Below are 18,060 nucleotides of genomic sequence, written 5' to 3' on the forward strand. Positions count from 1 at the left end.
TTGAGTATTTCTTATTTACATTTCGAGTGTTATTCCCTTTCCCGGTTTCCGGGCCAACATCACCGTAACCCCTCCCCCTCCCCTTCTTTATGGGTGTTTCCATCCCCATCCTCCCCCCATTGCCGCCCTCCCCCCAACAATCACCTTCACTGGGGGTTCAGTCTTACAGGTACTTGTTAATGGTAACTCTAGAGTCCCTAACTTATAGTTTCTGTGAGAAGTAAAAGTTATTACAAGTTATCAAACTTATGTCCTTCTTCAACTACCTCCAAATGCTCGTCCAGTCCTTTATGTGTTATCTCTTTTACACCAATACAGTTCAGTTATCTAATGTATGATCTAATGTATGTAAACTGCTCTAAGCAGTGCTTGGCACACAGTCACCAACTACTATTACTCTCACCACTTCCTGTTTTACAAAGGATGCTTTATATGTTACATGCCCTGCAGATTATAAAGTATGATACTTTAGTAGTTCAACCTAGTTCTCCCAGGAGAGAGAAAGCTTACATCCAAGGAAACCTCTGTATTATTATTTTTCTTATTTAGGACAGAAAAGGTACATGACTTCACAAGTGACCAAAGAGATCAAAAACTACGTGTATATACATTGATATGCATGTCCCTAAGACATTACCTGAAGAGTAAGTACAAAGAACTAATTGAAAGGGAGTAAGACAATTGTGCCATAAGCCAGACTGAACAGGGCCGTCTCCACATTGCATTACCACCACCGAGGTAGATCCAATCCAAGGTCGTTGAAAAATTTTCAGTATATATTTTATTTTCATAATAATGAATCTGATATGTTCTAATGGTCTCTAGTTTCTCATATGTCATCCATACATCATTCATTCCATTCACTTAAAGCATCGTCTTCATGTACAGGTATATCTGTTGGTGACTGGTCAAGTGATGTCGAATCTTTGTACCTCATAGAGCTCATCTCGGACTGTATCTCAGTTGTTGAGGCTTTTGCCCCCCAGAAGGATTTCACTGCCGCCCTGGTGGGATAAAAACATAGGAAATAGAAACAATGTTAATATTTCCATTCTGTAGAAGTGCCTTTTACTCAAGTTTTAACTCAGATAAGCCAGTCACGCCATCACTGATGAACCTCAGATGTGTCAGGTCTAATATACATATTGTCAGGGTTTGTTTTTAAGGGAATCAGGAGGTTACAATAGCCAAGTTTTAAGGCAGGGAGAGCTACAGTTAAGCAGCAAAAGTATCCATTCTTTTTTTAATTTTAAACAGCTGCTTTGTAAAGTTATAAAATCCTCATCTGAAAGCTCTCCCGTGCCTTGTTTTGAAAAGCATCCATACACAAGCTGGAGTAGCCTGGGAGGAGAGATCAGGGTACAAACAGGAGACCCCGTGGGGCAATGGCCTGAGCTACAGTGCAAATACGTGGGGAATGAGGAAGATGTCAACCAAAGAGGACACATCCCAACCATTCACCTACCAATTTATGATTATGAAAATCAATACAAAGATCACAAATATGCAGATGATGACTCCTATGGTCAGCACGAAGACTAAGACGGCATCAGTGTCTGGTCTGGTGGATCTTTTCATCTGCAATTCTAAAAGTAGAGAAACATCCAGTGATGGGTGCCGCCAGACGCAAGTGGGGAATGACATCTAAATGGGCCATTCCTGTAAAGTAATTTGTGGATATATTCTCACTTTTTGAGATAAATAGAGTAACTGTTGGCAATAGGGTAGGGTCATAGCTTCCTAACAAACTGGGGGAAGACTTTCTCAAACGGCCTATTCTGGCTATACTTCTGATTTCTTTGGATTTCAGCCTGCCTATTCATTTATCAAGTGACTTATTTCAGCAAGCTGAAGTTTTTAATTTTGATTCAGTCTGATTTATTCAATGTTACCTTTTATGGTGATTGTTTGAGTCATGGCTAAGAAACCTAAGAAGCCTATTGCTAAATCATACAGACTTTCTCTCATTTCCTCTTTCAAACTTCAGATACCTAAATTTTATGCCCAGTATTCTGATTTACCCCTGGTGTTTTAAATATAAGCTTGGGGTTGAGATTCATTGTTCTCACACACTACTCATAAGTCAGATATTCTCTTTCTGCATATCAGGCTGTTGAGGAGCAGAGCCAGTCTGCAAATGTGTGCCAGCATCATGATTCCATAGGCTGGTGGTGGGACAGTATGTATCAGTGATACCGTTTGTGAAAGCGTTAGCTTCCCAATGGTTCTTTTGTTCCCCAAATTCTAAAATACACAAAAATAATCCATACAGAAAAGGACCATATGACTAAATACTATATTATATAGGTAAGTAAACCAGAGACCAGAGAGGTCTAATTATTTATCTAAACTATGATTCGACTATTTTACCATTTTAATTTTACTACGTACCACTCTCTGAGAAGTGATCTTGTGCGTAGCAATCTCCTGGTTTGTTCCTATCCTCTTAGTGCTGCGGATTATAACCTGCTTTTGTCATTGGTCATATACTGTAAAGGAAGTTTAGTGATTCCCTTTAAAGAGTCCTATGCACAATCACAAAGGTGCATTTATATTTGTATTCCAATATTAAAAAATTAGTAATTTCAGATTTGGAGAAGTGGGAGGTCTTTAAAACAGAAAGACAAGGTTTAGGAGTACATTTTGAAGGAAAATGCAAAGTTCATTTGATTTCATTCACTAGCACCTAATATCAGCTGAGAGGATGGAGCTCTTCACTACTGAAGAGTAGTCATCTTGCAAGGACCACATGGACCACCTGTATATCTAATTTCCTTAGGAAAGCTGAATTTCCTCTTAAAATTTTCTAATAAAACTTTAATGTAATTAAGATTAATGAAAAATGAATTGAATTCCAATGCTTAATGTTTTAAATAAACACAGCTTATCAATACCAAAACAAAGTACCATAAATTGGGTGACTTATTAGCACAAATTTGTTTCATATTCTGGATCCTATAAATAATTTAAAAATGTATTGTGGGGCCCAGTGAGTCTGGGGGTGCTGTCTTCTCAGCTTTTGGTAGCCCAGCTTGGATCTGCTTTCATGTGCCTGTTGTTCCCTACCCCCCACCTGGCCTCTCTCATTTCTCTTCCTTCTTTCTTTACTACCCCTTTCTTCTCTTACGTCTCCCTCCCTTACTTCTTCCCTTACTCCCTTCTTTTTCCAAAGTTCTCTTTATTAGGACACCAGTCCTAATCTCATCTTTACTGACCTCTTTGTATATTTACAATCTAAGTACTGAAAAGTTAGGAGATCAACATATCTTAGGGGCATACAATTAAATCCACAAACAATGCCTAACTTTGGAAGACAATAATTGTGAGTGGAAATATGATAAAGGAGAAAGAATTAAATTTTTCTCCTTTTCTTCTCCCCTGTTTGTTTGTCTCTCTGTCTGTCTCTGTCTCTTTTCCCCTCCCCCCCCTCCTCTCTGGGACAGGATTTCTTTATATTGCCCTGGCTGTCCTGGAACTTACTATATGGACCAAGCTGGCCTCTGCCTCTCAATGCTGAGATTAAAGGCATACACCATTACGTCTCCAGAATTTTTCATTAGCTACATCTATCCTAAAGATATTCCTATTGTATATTTGACTCATTCCAATAATGTAGAGTGTCAATTATTTGTAACAAAAGTATTTATTTGATGTAAAGACAAACAAAATGTCTAGGGCCTGAGTGTGCCAATTGTCATAGTTACTGAAACATCCTGACATTTTGTTGTTTAAGTGTGCATGTAGTAAGTGGCAGAGTACTTCACCATCCCTGGGCTGTTTCAAGAAAAGAAAAGTCAACATTGTCTCAATGAAGAACAAGAATTTGGAGTCTCTGCTCTCTTAGCTTACACACCAATGGATAATGTTCCTAATTGTGAAAAGTGCTAAGTACTAAAACATTCCTATTAGGGGCCAGGCAGTGAGGACCAAGTCCACAAATGACACAGACACCAACAGCATCATAAGCTATGGCAAGTTGAGAATGTTTATAAAGCTTGCTGGTCCTCCAGTTTTTCTGTCTTCTTGTGCTTTTCTTAGTAGTTACTTGCCACTGAAATTATCTTATTGATAATGTTTCAACATAATGGTTTTATACTTCAAAAATGTTTTGTAAGTTGCAAACTAGGATACATCAAGAAAGTTTAACTAGTAAACATTTATTTTTAAATCTCTCTAAAACCTTTTGTAGCTTATTCTCATTTCAATAAAGGGCACGGCATGCCATGTCTCCGAATTACAAGAAATAGCTTCAGGAAATGCAGATTCCCTTAAAGTTACCTACCACTTCAAGAAGATTTATATATAAAGACATTTCTCTGGGAATAAGAATTCTAGAACATTTAATGATTTTAATGAATCTCATCCTGAGTACATCTGAAATCAGCTAAAAGCCAAGCAGATGAGCACACTTGTGAGAGAATTTTCTTGACTGGATCATTTGAGATAGAAAGGCTCCTCCTAAATCTGGACCATACCTTCTGGTTGCCAGGCCACATAAAATGACAAGGAGGAAGGATGCTTCTGCCTGCTTGTCCTCGCTCTTGCTGGCACATTCATCTAGCCCGATGCTGAGGCATGGCTTTGCTGGTATTAGAACCTATTTCTTCAAGACTCCAATTTAGTTGGAAGATCAGCTGAGGAACCCAGTCTCATGGACCTAACGCTAATGAATTCTTGGCCTTCCACAGGGAGACTGAAGTATCTGAACCATAGCCTGTAAACCACTCTAATAAATCCCCCTTGATACTTATGCTATCACTTCTCTTCCTTTGGAGAATCCTAACACAAGTAAGTTCTTAAAAGAACTTGTGACCAAATACTCCTACCAACAAAGAGAATGACATTAAAGATGGTTAAGAGAAACTGAATCAAAGGAAACAGAAGATGCCATAGGTTAAACTGAATGCACATAGACATAGTTCACACTTCACAGGAAAAACAATTTCTAATACACAAAGTCATGTTCAAAGCTAGATCAAGAACTTTAACACTGAATTATCAAAAACATAATTTAAAGCCAGCCATGATAGCACATCACACCTTTAACACCAGCACTAAAAAAAGCAGAGACAAGCTGATGAGGAAGGCCAGCCTTGTCTGGTGAGTTCCAGAATAGCCAGGGCTACGTAGAGAAACCCTATCTCAATACACACACACACACACACACACACACACACACACACACACACACACACACTTCAAATGGATTACTCTAAAAATAAATGCTCTTATTTTTTTTAAGTTTTAATTATATTTTTTTTTCTGTAATCATGCATGACAATCCATTTGTCTATCTTCATTTTCATAGTGGAAATAAGGCACCGATATATTTCAAGTTGAAGATCTATGCTTTATTTTTTTAACGGTGCCCTCTTTATTTAAATGTTCATTTATGGGTGTATATGAGTACTTTCTATGCATATATGTTGGTACACCAGAACAGAGCATGACATCCTATTAAAGAGCTGCCATGGGAGTACTGGAAATTGTACTCAGGACCTATGGAAGAGCAGCCAGTGCCCTTGGCTGGGCCAGCTTTACCCCAGGACTAGTTTTTAAAGGAACAGCTTCTTGAAATTCATGTGCCAGATCCATATTGATCTACTGAATCAGCAGCTCTAGGGTGGTGCTGGTACAGATGTGTTTTTAAAATCCCATTAGGTTGATCTGATGTTCCTGAAAGTAAGTTTGGAGCATAAACAGAGCAAAGCACTACCGGATACTTACCAGTTGTTGTATAGACTGTGAACTTAACAGATGCCACCATTTCATTATTATCCAAGGTGTCACACTCGAAAGCCATAGGATGAAGTTCTCTTGGTACTTCCAGGACTGCTGAGTCATTTATCAGTATAACAGGTTGCTATTAAGGAGAAAAGTAGGAGCAGTCTTGACTGGGTTCACTTAAATGACAACAGAGACAGCGAAAGACAAGTAGACTTGCTAGATCATCAGCAAACACAGTAGGTTGCCAATGGCAGGAACATTCCTCTAAGGAAAGGAGAGTTGCTCATGTTCTTGTCCTGATATGTAACTGACTGTATATATGATTTAGAATCAGATTCTTCAACCCTGTTGGCTATGGCCAGTACTATCTGTGCTAGTCAGTGTTTGTCCACTTGACACAAGTTAGGGTCATCTGGCAAGAGGGAACCTCAGTTGAGAAAATGCCTCTATCTAACTGGTCTGTTGGCAAGTCTGCAGAGATGTTTTCTTGATTAGTGATTGACGTGAGATGGTCCAGAACCAATGTGGTGGGAGTCACTCTGGGCAGGTGGTCTTGGGATGTATAAGAAAGTGGGCAGAGCAAGCCCTGGAGAGAAAGTATCCATGGTTCTGCTTCGGGTTCCTTCCCTGATTTCCCATAGTGATGAACTGTTACTTGGAACTGTAAGCTTCATTAAACTATTTCCTCCCCAAGTTGGTTTTGGTTAGTGTTTTATCACAGCAACTGAAAGGCAAACTAAGACACTTTCTATACCACAATTACTCATCTGTAAAACAGTACAATTTATCTTTAAGACTATAGAGTTGTTATATGTCTTTTAAGTGAGCTCTAATCATTTGTTGATCTGGCATTTAAAACACCTTTAATTGATGTTATCTATTATTTATCGTGCCACACCTATATAACCCAATAAGCATCTTGATTGCAAAACAGGATATATCATAAAATGGGTGAGTTTAAGTTATGATTATAGAGGATCATAAGACATGTACCTTTAGCCTGACAAAAAATTAAATTCCAATCATGTAATAAAGTTTATGATTTTTTAACTCCAGTTTTCAAATTGTTTTCTTAAAATATCAGAACTGGGTACCAAATGTTATCAGCCACTGAAAAGACAAGATTATACACAGTCTACTTACTTGATCTGGCTTTAGGAGCTTCCATATATATTTGAAACGATTTTCAGGAGATATATGGATACATGATAGTCTAGCACTTTCAAGACTTTCAGAAATTGGTCTACCCCCTGAAAAAAATAAAAAGCAAAAACAGGCAACAGGCAATACCACTGGGCATAGAACTGCTTTATCTAGCCATACTTTTTTAATAAGCAATTTTAATTATATCAGCAACAAAGGATCAGGAGACATAACACTATCAAGACACTGAGAATACTATAATCACATCCGTGAGGTGTGTGTGTGTGTGTGTGTGTGTGTGTGTGTGTGTACATATGAGATTGGCTCTAAAAATCCAACTTTCTAATTTCTCCAGTTGAATAAACAGACCCAAAGTTATGATGGAGTCTTCTGATCACCCCTGAGATGATAACAAAAGGCCAGGTTAGAATCCAGTCTCAAATCCTATGTCCCTCCAGTGCCAAATAGTTTTATTGTGAGGAAAACTGCATTCTCCGAGAACCCTTTCTCATATTGCGATACTGTAGTAAAAGGCCACCCTCAGACACAGAAACCTACTGGATGCTGAAGATACTGATCTTGTAATTGATGATAGAGGCATCACCAAAGGAAACAGGAGAGCAGACACCAAGGCTCTTCATTTGAATGCAGGAAAATATGGAGAGGAAAAGGCATCCAACTTAGTCATATGTCTGAACCTGGAGATCTGCCCATGGCTTCTAATTTAGGGTTATAAAACCTCGTTAAACAAGTTGAAATGTCAGAAAAGCCTGATACAAACAACTCCAAGTTCCAAGTTTAAGGTTTGCTAATCTACAGGTAAAATGTCATGGCATCAAGTGTTCCACTTCCGGGCAGACTCAAACACAGACGCCAAGCCCAGTGAAGCAGCAGCACATCACGGTCTACATGTCACTGAAATGTGCATCAAAGCAGGGCTACTTAGAGCTCTGACTGTCTAGAGATGGAGAATTTAATTTTTTTATTTCTCTTAATCAGTTGATGAGTGTCCCTGTACTCAGTAGTAGGTTGAGGCTAAAGGTATTTTCCCAGCACAAACCCTCCTTCAGCAAATATGATTCAACTTACAGCCACAATCAACAGGTCCACGGCATTCTTCCACACGAACAACACATTTGGATTCACCTCCAGGGCATCCATTGGTTAAAATTACTTCTCTGATACCAACACCTTTAGTTAAAGAAATGAGCAAATGCTCAACGAAAAGTAACTGGAATGCATCTTTCGTCTCATATTCTCTTCAGGTAAATTTTGTTTTCTTCTGAGAATGTTCTCTTAATTTTAAAAATTAAATCCCCAAGTTCAGTATGACAACACATAGAATTTTTGTAGACTCCCCTGCTCCACTGATTTCCTAAAATGGTATTTCCTCAAGAATGTTTCATAAGATTCACGCTTGCTATTCCCATTAGAAAAAAAGATTCTATGTGCTCACATGAACATTTGAAAATATTACGATACTGTTAAAAGGACCTCTTTAGTACAGAAGTTTTGGGGAACTTATAGTATGCTAACACTGTCATACACAATTCTCCATTGACTAAAATATTAACATTTTATATTTTAGTATCTTTGAAATCAAAACTTATTTATAAATGTGAATATTTTAAATTGATACCATTTTTCCTTTTTAGAGTACATAAAATATGCTTCCTAAAGCCAATTAAACTCTCATTTGAAATAACACATAGTATTACACAAATTTATTTGATCATGCAACTTTTCAGATTTGGGGTTGGAGTTTCTGAAAGAAATTCCAAAATCATATTTTACAATAATGCTACTTTTTAATAGCTGTATTGACAAAGTCTCTATATTAAGTATAGTCTCTATATTAACTATTATGCACACCTCTATTTCTAGCAAGATACTCTTTCTGAAACTGTCACACATCTTATCAAGAAATCAAATGTATACTAGCTGATCCTAGAGTCAGTGGTTGCTAGATCCATTCTGTAATGAACGACTTAATAGGCTGGGCAGTCTATGTTCATCTTCTGGTCTGCTAGAGGCCCTTTTCAGTCCCTAACAAGGAGTTAATCATAAGCTCTTTCCACCGAAAGGAAAGGTTGAAGATGAAGGTGGCTTACAAATTTAAGAATGCATGCATACAAGTCACCGGAGAGCTTTCTAAACATGCAAACTCTGACCCAGTCTTGAGGAAGTCTGAAATCCTGTATTTCTAACAAGCTCCTTGGTGATGTTACCCCTTTGAGGGTTAAGGAAATGGACCTCGCAGGATCATGAGAAGGAAGGCTGGAAGATTAATAAAGTTGTAAAAATCACTCTGCTGTGGAAAGTTCTCAAGCAGCAGCAACAAAAGAGGTAAATTACAACCGAGAATTTGGGCTATTTTATGATTACTGTCATTTTGACTGTCACTACAAAGCTATGATCAGAACCCTGTTTTAAGCTGCATTAGGTAAAAATGCCTCCCAGGAAGGAGAAGGAGGGGGTGTGTGGAGAGCTGCTGCCTACTGGTAACAGGGTTTAGTCTGAGGTACTGAAAGTGTTCTGCTGCTAACACTGATGCAGCAATGTCAGGGCCACTGAACTGTATACTAGACAGTGGTTAAACAGAACATTTCGCGTTGTGCATATTTTTAGCACACACATTAAAAAACTGTCAACTTTAGTAATTCCAAAAATTTCACCTAGAAAGAAGTCTGATGTAGATGTGTACAGATTAGAATCTCATCACTGTTCTTTCTCAGCTAGCTTCTACTTGGGAGAAACCATTTCATTTGTTAGTCATCTACTGCTCTCTCATCATGCCAATTCCAGGCAATGGCTACAAAACCCAGAGACCTTCCAGCATAAGCAAGAGCAGCTTCCTTGTGAACTGATCCGGACTTCAGACTCTTAGACCCTTCCACAGTCCTAGGCTGTTATCAACTGCGTCGGTCAACCATTGGCTCTAACATGTTTAGGGTAGCTGTTTAAGGTGCAGATCTCAATCCTATGTAAGATATTTTGTTTAAGATTTCTGTTTATGGAATGGACATTCTCATGTCCCTTCACCATTGCTCATCTCACAAAAATAACCTCTTTTCTCCAAAATAGGACCATAAGTTAGAGAAACAGAGTATTTGTAATAGTTTATTACAAATGAGCCTAAGTCTTGGCAAGGTTGCCAAAATAGTGTGGGAATGCATCTGTTAGATCCACTGAAGATCCCCCATCTTTGAACATCTGTGAAGCAGGATTTTAGTTTAGTGAGGATAGTTTTTATGCAAAAATACCCCAAACCTAAAATACACCCTTTAAAGCAAATACCTAGTGTTGTGTGTGAAATATAATAGGCACAGGAATGCAACATGAGGAACATATAAAAAGTACAGAAATTACAAATAATTGGCATTCAATCTTGGAAGTCAGTATTCATTGTTGGTTTGGACTGTGTTACTTACCACACGTGACTGTGCACATTCCGAATTCTACTTCCTTGACTACTGTTTTGTTCTGAACTAAACATAAAGTTAAAAAACATTATTTAATCACAGGAAGACTTTTATAAGTGACAAGCTTCTTAATTGTGAGGTAAAGGGTTCAAGTAATTTGTCATATGATCAACAGGATCTTTTTAATGGTCTATTAAAGCCAGGAGAGCAAAGTTGCCCCTCATATAAATACAGATATCACCATTCTAAATCAAAAGAATCCTGAACTTTAAAGAACATTCATTAAGTCAGGAATAACTACATTTGCTTTTGAATCTCACATATATAACACAAGGCTTTTCCTCACTAGCTAATAAACAGTGAATTAAAATCCAACTGAAAAAGTATAACAGAACACATACATAACAGCCTCTGACCTTTAGGAACAATTTTGAAATATTCTCTATTTTCTATGAAAAAGAAAAAGTAATAAACTGTAATTCAAAACCATTTACATTTCTAATTAAGTCTTCATACCAAGTATGCGTTAAAATTATAAACTAATAAATTTCACTCATTTTGCAGGTTTGGATGGCAAATTTCAATGTTTCTAACATTCCATTCCACAATGCTTTATTTAGTATGGTTATCTATCTTCTATATATTATATATAATATATAATACGACTATATATAATATATAGGGTATATATATAGAATTATTTGAATATATAATTATTTGAGAAGTGCAGTTGTCTTTCTTCTAAATCACATTTTCTTTCTATTTTCCTTTTGTTGTGTTTTGGAGGCGGGATCCTGCTACCTAGCACAGACTGGCCTTGAACATGGTGGTCCTCTTGTTTCAGCTTCTCTAGGATTACAGGTATGAGCCACCATGCTAGGACATTTGCTTTTCCCTAGTTATACTGAAGTTTACCATGAGTTCCTGTAGTTACAGATAGAACCAAGACTTCAAAAACACAAGTTAAATCTAAAATCTCAACAGAATAAAACAGACAGTAACAGGCTACTAAAGGAGAATGTTACAAAGCACTGGATCTTCAGGAACAAATCACACGTAAAACACAGGCAACTCAAAGTCCAAAGCAGAGCTCCTATCACCAATTAGCTGTCTGGATTGGAGCGAAGCAACTGAAGTCTGTCAGACCCCATTAACCCTTTGTAAAGACCGCAAAGCCTGTCTACCTCACTTGATAGCTAACACTGGATGGACTGTGAAAGCAGTCCATAGACTGCATAGGACTACATTCATTGAAGACACAACAGTAAACCCAGCTTGAACTCACTTTGTAGTTATTCATTCCAGATTCCTATTTTTTCCCCATTTTCAGTATTGTAAAATATGAACGGTTTCACAGACTTCACCTGGTTCTGTACTTGCAAGCGTCAAATAGAGAGCAGGCATTTGATGTGTATAATTAAATTAACATTGAGTTTGTTAAATGATTGGGACTATCACGATGATCAATTTGAATTGACATTTTACTGCTTGGAAGGCTCGAATACTTTCGCTTGGCATATTATGAGGCATTAGCTAAAAACTGGACCCTGAGCATAAAATCCTAAGAGAATGACTTCTGGACCATCAACAACCATCTGCCAGTCAGCTCTATTATTCACTACCTATATTACTCTGGGAAAACACAAAGTTCCTTCTTATTTGAGTTTCCTCAGAAGGAGAAAGAAAGGACGAGGAGACGAAACCAGACAATATCTAAAGATTCAAGTTTCATATCTTTTGATGTGCTGAGTATCCATTTAGACACCTTTCAAAATTGGAAACCCTACAAGGGTAGCTCAAGAAAATGATACCTATCTGTACTTCAGGTGGCATTTGTCAAAGTTCCCATTACATAACAATGTAGCAAATGAAAAAAAGTCTTATTATCAGTACCTCAGTAAGAGCCACAGATGCTAGTTAATTGTTTGGTGTCAGTGTATGTAAAAGGAATGACGTACCAAAGGCCTGTCTTCCTCAACATTTTATTAACGACCTGTAAAAAGAACCGGGTAACATGCAGGCTGAATCTGGGGTCCAGAAAATAGGTCTGATGATAAATTTGATGTGATAGCATGAGGGTTGAGGAAGGGTCAAATCTAACAAAAACGAAACCTCAAGTCAAAGTCCTAGAGGCTGAAATCTCGACTGTCCAAGATTACTGGGTGCAGTGACACGAGAGAAGAGAAAGTAAAAGCCACCAACAATCAGTGAGCTTGGAAAGAGGCAAGAATGTAGCAAAGATCCCTAAAGCCTCCCAGAGCCTGGTGCACAGCCTGTAGGTGATCATCCCACTGCACAATGTGACTGTTGGCACTCATCAGGGTCAAACTGGAATCCTCAACCTGTTTCTTTGAGGAGAGGAGGTTACTCTCTCAGGGCTTTTATTCTTTCTTAGAATGGAGGACCTATTTTTCACTCTATTTTTTTTTCAGTACTGGGTATTAACCTAGAATCTCACACTATGTCAGTGGTCTAACCTGAGCTCATTCTTTGCCCCTACTCCTCATTTGGTTTTTAAGAAAGGTTTCATTGCATTACCCAGGCTGGCCTTGAATTCACTTTGCATGCCAAGTTGACCTTCAATTTACAATATTCCCGCCTTCAGTCTCTAAAGTAGCCGGTAGATAAACCTGTGCCACCAGTCTCAACCACAGTTATGTTTTTACCGCGTGAAACACATTTTACAATTTTCTATATATGACTCTAGGACCCTTTAATAGGCCTAAGAGCATATTGATATAGAATGTTAATAAAGCACATAAAGGAGAGGCTAAATTAATCTAACAGACCCTGGTTCCCTTTATCTTGAAGTGTTTCTTTCATCACTAGAGTAATTAGGTAATAGATAAATAACAGAGTTTTTTCCAACTCTACTTAAAAAAAAAAAACTAAAATGGTCAAACTGAAGACGGACTGGAATTGCCTAGTATGACAAGCGATTATGAAATAGAGCAAAGCTGAGAAGTCACCTCTCCAGCTTCTCTCCTCTCACTGCCTGAGGGTCTCCCAGGAATGTGCAACTGTCTAGACATGCCCTCCGTGTAGTCTGCTTCTCATGAACGGTCAGCAGGGTTCACCAGAGATAAACAAAGTTAAAGTTTGACGAGTGGGTTTTTTTTCTTTTTCTGTACCTTTTGTTTTTGCCTGATCATGGCCAAGGGGAAAATGAACAGGTAAAACATTTTGCAATTAAGAAATTGAATAACAAAGAAGGACAAATAGCAATCAATTTACACGGCAAATATACAAGGTGCAGTTAGTCATGTAATCAAGACCTCAGTGATACTTTGCCTCTTGGCTGAATAGCTTGGATTTTCTCCAGCTTAGCAAGTAGACACGGAGTTTCTAAAGATGGAGAAGACATACTACGTCTTCCAAGAGAAAGGGCTTTCTCCTGAAATACTCTGTTACAAACTTGAACCATCTTGGTTTTCTAATAGCACAAGGACAGTTGCTACTTCCCTTTCCAGGCTCATACATCGAATTAACTTGGTAAGATATGTAAGTGGATAAATAATGACAATAAGTCTCTGTGTGGGGTCTCAAAGAAAATAGATGATGTTGACATGATTAAAACTCATTAATCTTCCAATTGCTTACAAATCTGAAGATGAAAATGCTTTGCGAGTATGCAGCAAAATGGCATTCTCACCGAAGAAAGGCATGCCTTTCCTATTTTCCCTAAGTATTGTGTTTTGACAGTCGTGTAAAAAGAAGCACAGTAATGATGAACTAAACTCTACTGGAGATGCTGATGTTGAATTTACATGATGGATACATTCCAATTTCATGCCTAATGGTTGAGAATTTAGGTTCATCCAAGTTATTTGCCCAGTTTTGAGTATGTATAGCTTTAAAGGTAGGACATACAAAAATTCACGGTATTAGAAGACTAAAATGTCTACCAAAGTTTCCCACCAAGGGTTTTTGTTTGAAGCTGACTTAAAAGTAAAAAGAAAGGAAAGTAAGAAAAATATATATATACTAGCTAATAAATGAGGACAACAGTTTTCACAGGTCCACCACGGCTACAAGGATCATGCCAGTTTACCAGGATCTGTAAAGTTCGTATGTCTGCCTCCACTTCTGAACTCAGTCAGCCCAGCCAAAGCTCTTAGGCATGGCACTGTAGGTCTACAATTTCAGAGGATGCATGGATTCTCAGAATCCCACAGATGTAGAAACTGAAGGACTAAAAGAATCTGTGCATTTAACTTTTGGATTTGAAGGCAAGGGATTATACATCCATTGCTAGAGGGTGGCCTAAGTATTACTGAGCACTTGACATCTGCACGTTTCCTTGGACTGGTTTAACACTAAAACTGTTCAAAGACCAAAAGCAGTGCTTACAACAGTCTCTTCTGCAGTCCCCCCTTCCTCGCATTTCCAAAGTCAAGGAGCTCTTCAAATCTCTGCCATGTTGCCAAGGCAGGATCCCCAGTAACCTCAGTCAATTCCTTTCTGATGCTGAAAGTCACTATCTGTGATCACTCACACTCTATGTACAGACTGAGAAGATACGAGAAACAAAACAAAACAAAACAAAAGACACCAAGACCATGGCTGCGGGGGTCATGGGTTGGGGTGGGAATCATCCTCCTTTAAAAGTCTGCCACCTTGCTATTGACCTACACGCATGAGAGTTACTCAGGAACACAACGGAACACAACGGTTTTATAAGGTTCTCTTGCTCAAGGAGCCAGGAGTATAAGCCGTGTTTATGGAACCAAACACGGGTTTGTTTCCTTCTCTCTTGTGTTAATACATCATATTCTGACAATGTCTTTACTTGGACCTTTTGGTTGTCCGTTGCCCCTATTTGAAGGATAAACAACCACACTGCCTGCTGTCAGGGTGCTGAGGGCTTCACCAAGATGATGGGAGCTCTGGGACAATTTTGTCAGTATAGTCAGCAGTGAAAGGAATTTGACTTCCCTTGAGTTCCCATATCAAGAACAGGAAAGGACAAGAATGTCAACCATTTTGGAACTTGAAAAAATAGAACTACCACTATGGGAAGATGACTACAGAATATTACACACACACACACACACACACACACACACACATGAATTCCCCATAGTGAGGGGGTACTTCGTTTCTTAAAAATTTCCTTCTCCAAAGTAAGTCTAAAATATTTCTGTAGCAATTTCTAATTTGCACTTATTTTCCCAGAGCCTTTGACATTAGCACCTTGTTTTTACAGGCCTTAAGATGCACAAAGTGTGTAAACTCTGGGCTGATATGAACGCCAAAAAACTCTACAGAAGATGGCACAGGTAATTCTTTTCTACAAAAGGATGGGCTTCTGGCCTCTTCAGGGGCCTCCTGTACCCAAGAAGTCACTGCCCTCACCCTCTTCCTCGGCCTCGATCGTGGTATCAGTCTCAACCACTTCGCCTTCGTTCTCAATCTCCTCCTCGGGCTCGTTCTCGCTGCTGCTCTCGCCCTCGCGGGCCATGCCGGGATCCTGGATGGAGGAGGTGACATTCGATGCCTGCGAGGCCTGCAGGCCCACCAGGATCAGCCATCCGAGGGCCAGCAGCCAAGCGGGGCAGCCAGCGCCCCTGGCGCGCATGCTTCTCGGCCTCACGGCCGCCCAACGCACAATCGCAGCCCCGGCTCTGGAGGAGAGGCGCTTCGAACAGTGGCCTGAAGGCGCTGCGCTGCGAAGCTCACCGTGTCTGGCAACCATTGAGGCGTCACTGCGCGTCACCCCGTTCGAAGCCCGGACTTCAAGAGCCAGGGCACTGAGGGCGACACCAGGAACTCATGTGGGCGGGAGGGGGAGGGGAGGGCAAGGGCGGGGCTTCCGGCGCTCTTTCCGGCCTGCCCTCACTTCCTGAACTAGCATGTTGGAAGGCCACCTTTGCCCTCTTTGCTGAAGTTTCCTGTACCTGAGGTCAGCTGCTTAGGTTAACTGTTTTGTTAATTTAGTGGCGCGCCAATGACCTTGGGCATCTTGCTTCCTTTCGTCCAAGACGTTACTTTTTGTGTTTTGCTTTATTTTTTATTTCCTAGGCGTAGGTATTCAGAACTAGATTATGTGCCCACTTCGTGTGACTTGGCTTCAAAATTCCCTATTCTTAACATCTGACTGGTTGCAGTCTTTTAAAGTATGTTGCATTGGACTGGATCTACAGCTGCCGATGAGACCAATCTGCACACTAAGTGTGCAGGGAAGCTGTTGGGAGAATTTTGTGAATGCTGCTCAATCGTGCATTTACATTTTTTATACTGTCCACTTTGTCAGATCCAGGGAGGGAAAACAGGTTACATTGTCAACTTTCTGTCCCATTGTATTTTGAGACAACCTAATGGGATGTAAGATTCAACTTTCATGGAGAATTGAAAACCCTGTCGTCTTAAAAATATTAGATATCTTCCAGGTTTAATTTGGAAAACTCATCTTGTGATCCGGCCCCCAGTAGGTTACTCTCACAAATGCTCCACAGATCCCTAAACTGATTTAAGCTAAAGAATCTCTTCTGCTAGACAAGATTTTCCCTAAAGTTGAGTCAGACAAGAAGCCAAAACTAATACCTTACTATTTCTACTCGAATCAGTAGAAGGTCTGAGAGTTTAAAATTTCCCACAACCTCATTCAGTATCAATGAGCACTTTTATATCACAGGAATGAAGGGTGATGTGATATAACCCTTCATCCCTTATATTGGTGATGTTTTCTCTGGTCTTTAATTCATATTTCTTCCTCGGAATATAATGAGGGATTTTTGAGTCAGAAAGGGACTTAAAACTCATATTCTGAGTCACTCACTATTAGGCCAGGAGATTGAGAACTGGACGGAGTGTCAAACTCAAGACCACCCAGCAAAACTGCATCTCACAAGCAGAACTCTGAACTGCAGAGTGACCCCTGTGATGTGGTGACTACAATCAAAAGTTCAGTGACTGACAACAATTAGGGTTGCTATGTGTCTTAGTCAGGGATTGGTTGTTGTGAACACAAACCATGACCACCACGGCAACTCTTACGAAGGAAAATGTTTAATTAGGGTTAAACATTAGGGTTAAGAGTCTATTTTCGTCATGGTGGGTGTCATGCAGGCAGATATGGTGCTGGGGAAGAAGCTGAGAGTTCTGTATATAGATCCACGTGCGGCAGGAAGAGACAGTGAGCCACTAGGCCTGGCTTGAGCTTCTGAAACTTCAAAGCACTTGCACCTCTGGCATGCTTCCTCCAAAAAGGCCATGTCTACATCTCCATCTACAAGTTCTTTTTTTTAAAAATTGGGAATGTTTTATTTACATTTCAAATGTTATTCCCTTTCCCTGTTTCCCGGACATAAGCCCCCTATCCCATCCCCCTCCCCTTGTTCTATAAGGGTGTCCCTCCTCCCTAACCACCCCCCTTCCAGTCCCCCTGTACATTCCCCTGCATTGGGGAGGGCTTCTCCTTCCTTTGGTGCCCAACAAGGCCATCCTTTGCTACATATGCAGCTGGAGCCATGGGTCTGTCCATGTGTACTCTTTGGGTAGTGTTTTAGTCCCTGGGAGCTCTGGTTGGTTGGTATTGTTGTTCTTATGGGGTTGCAAACCCTTTCAGCTCCTTCAATCCTTTCTCTAATTCTTTCAACAGGGACCCTGTTCTCAGTTCAATGGTTTGCTGCTAGCATTCGCCTCTGTATTTGACAGGCTTTGAAAGCCACAGCTCTTAATAGGCTCTCTTCTCTCCCTATGGGCCTGTGGGGGCTGTTTTTATTCAAACCACAATAGTGGTTTGGGGTTTTTAAATTAATTAATTATT

At 39.6% G+C, this 18,060-nt stretch overlaps 1 protein-coding gene across 1 annotated transcript; it reads right to left on the bottom strand.

Moving 5' to 3' along the window:
- Positions 1-766: 766 nt before the first annotated feature.
- Spaca1 (sperm acrosome associated 1) lies at positions 767-15,870 on the bottom strand. Its single transcript, NM_001191982.1, has 7 exons — positions 15,648-15,870; positions 10,302-10,358; positions 7,960-8,061; positions 6,871-6,977; positions 5,728-5,863; positions 1,466-1,586; positions 767-1,004 (listed from the first exon to the last, which is right to left on the bottom strand). The coding sequence occupies exons 1-7, from the start codon at positions 15,868-15,870 to the stop codon at positions 848-850; spliced, it is 903 nt and encodes a 300-aa protein (NP_001178911.1). The 3' UTR covers positions 767-847.
- Positions 15,871-18,060: the final 2,190 nt, after the last annotated feature.

Source organism: Rattus norvegicus, chromosome 5 (assembly GCF_021556685.1).
Source record: "Rattus norvegicus strain SHRSP/BbbUtx chromosome 5, alternate assembly SHRSP_T2T, whole genome shotgun sequence".
NCBI classification, from domain to species: Eukaryota; Metazoa; Chordata; class Mammalia; order Rodentia; family Muridae; genus Rattus; species Rattus norvegicus.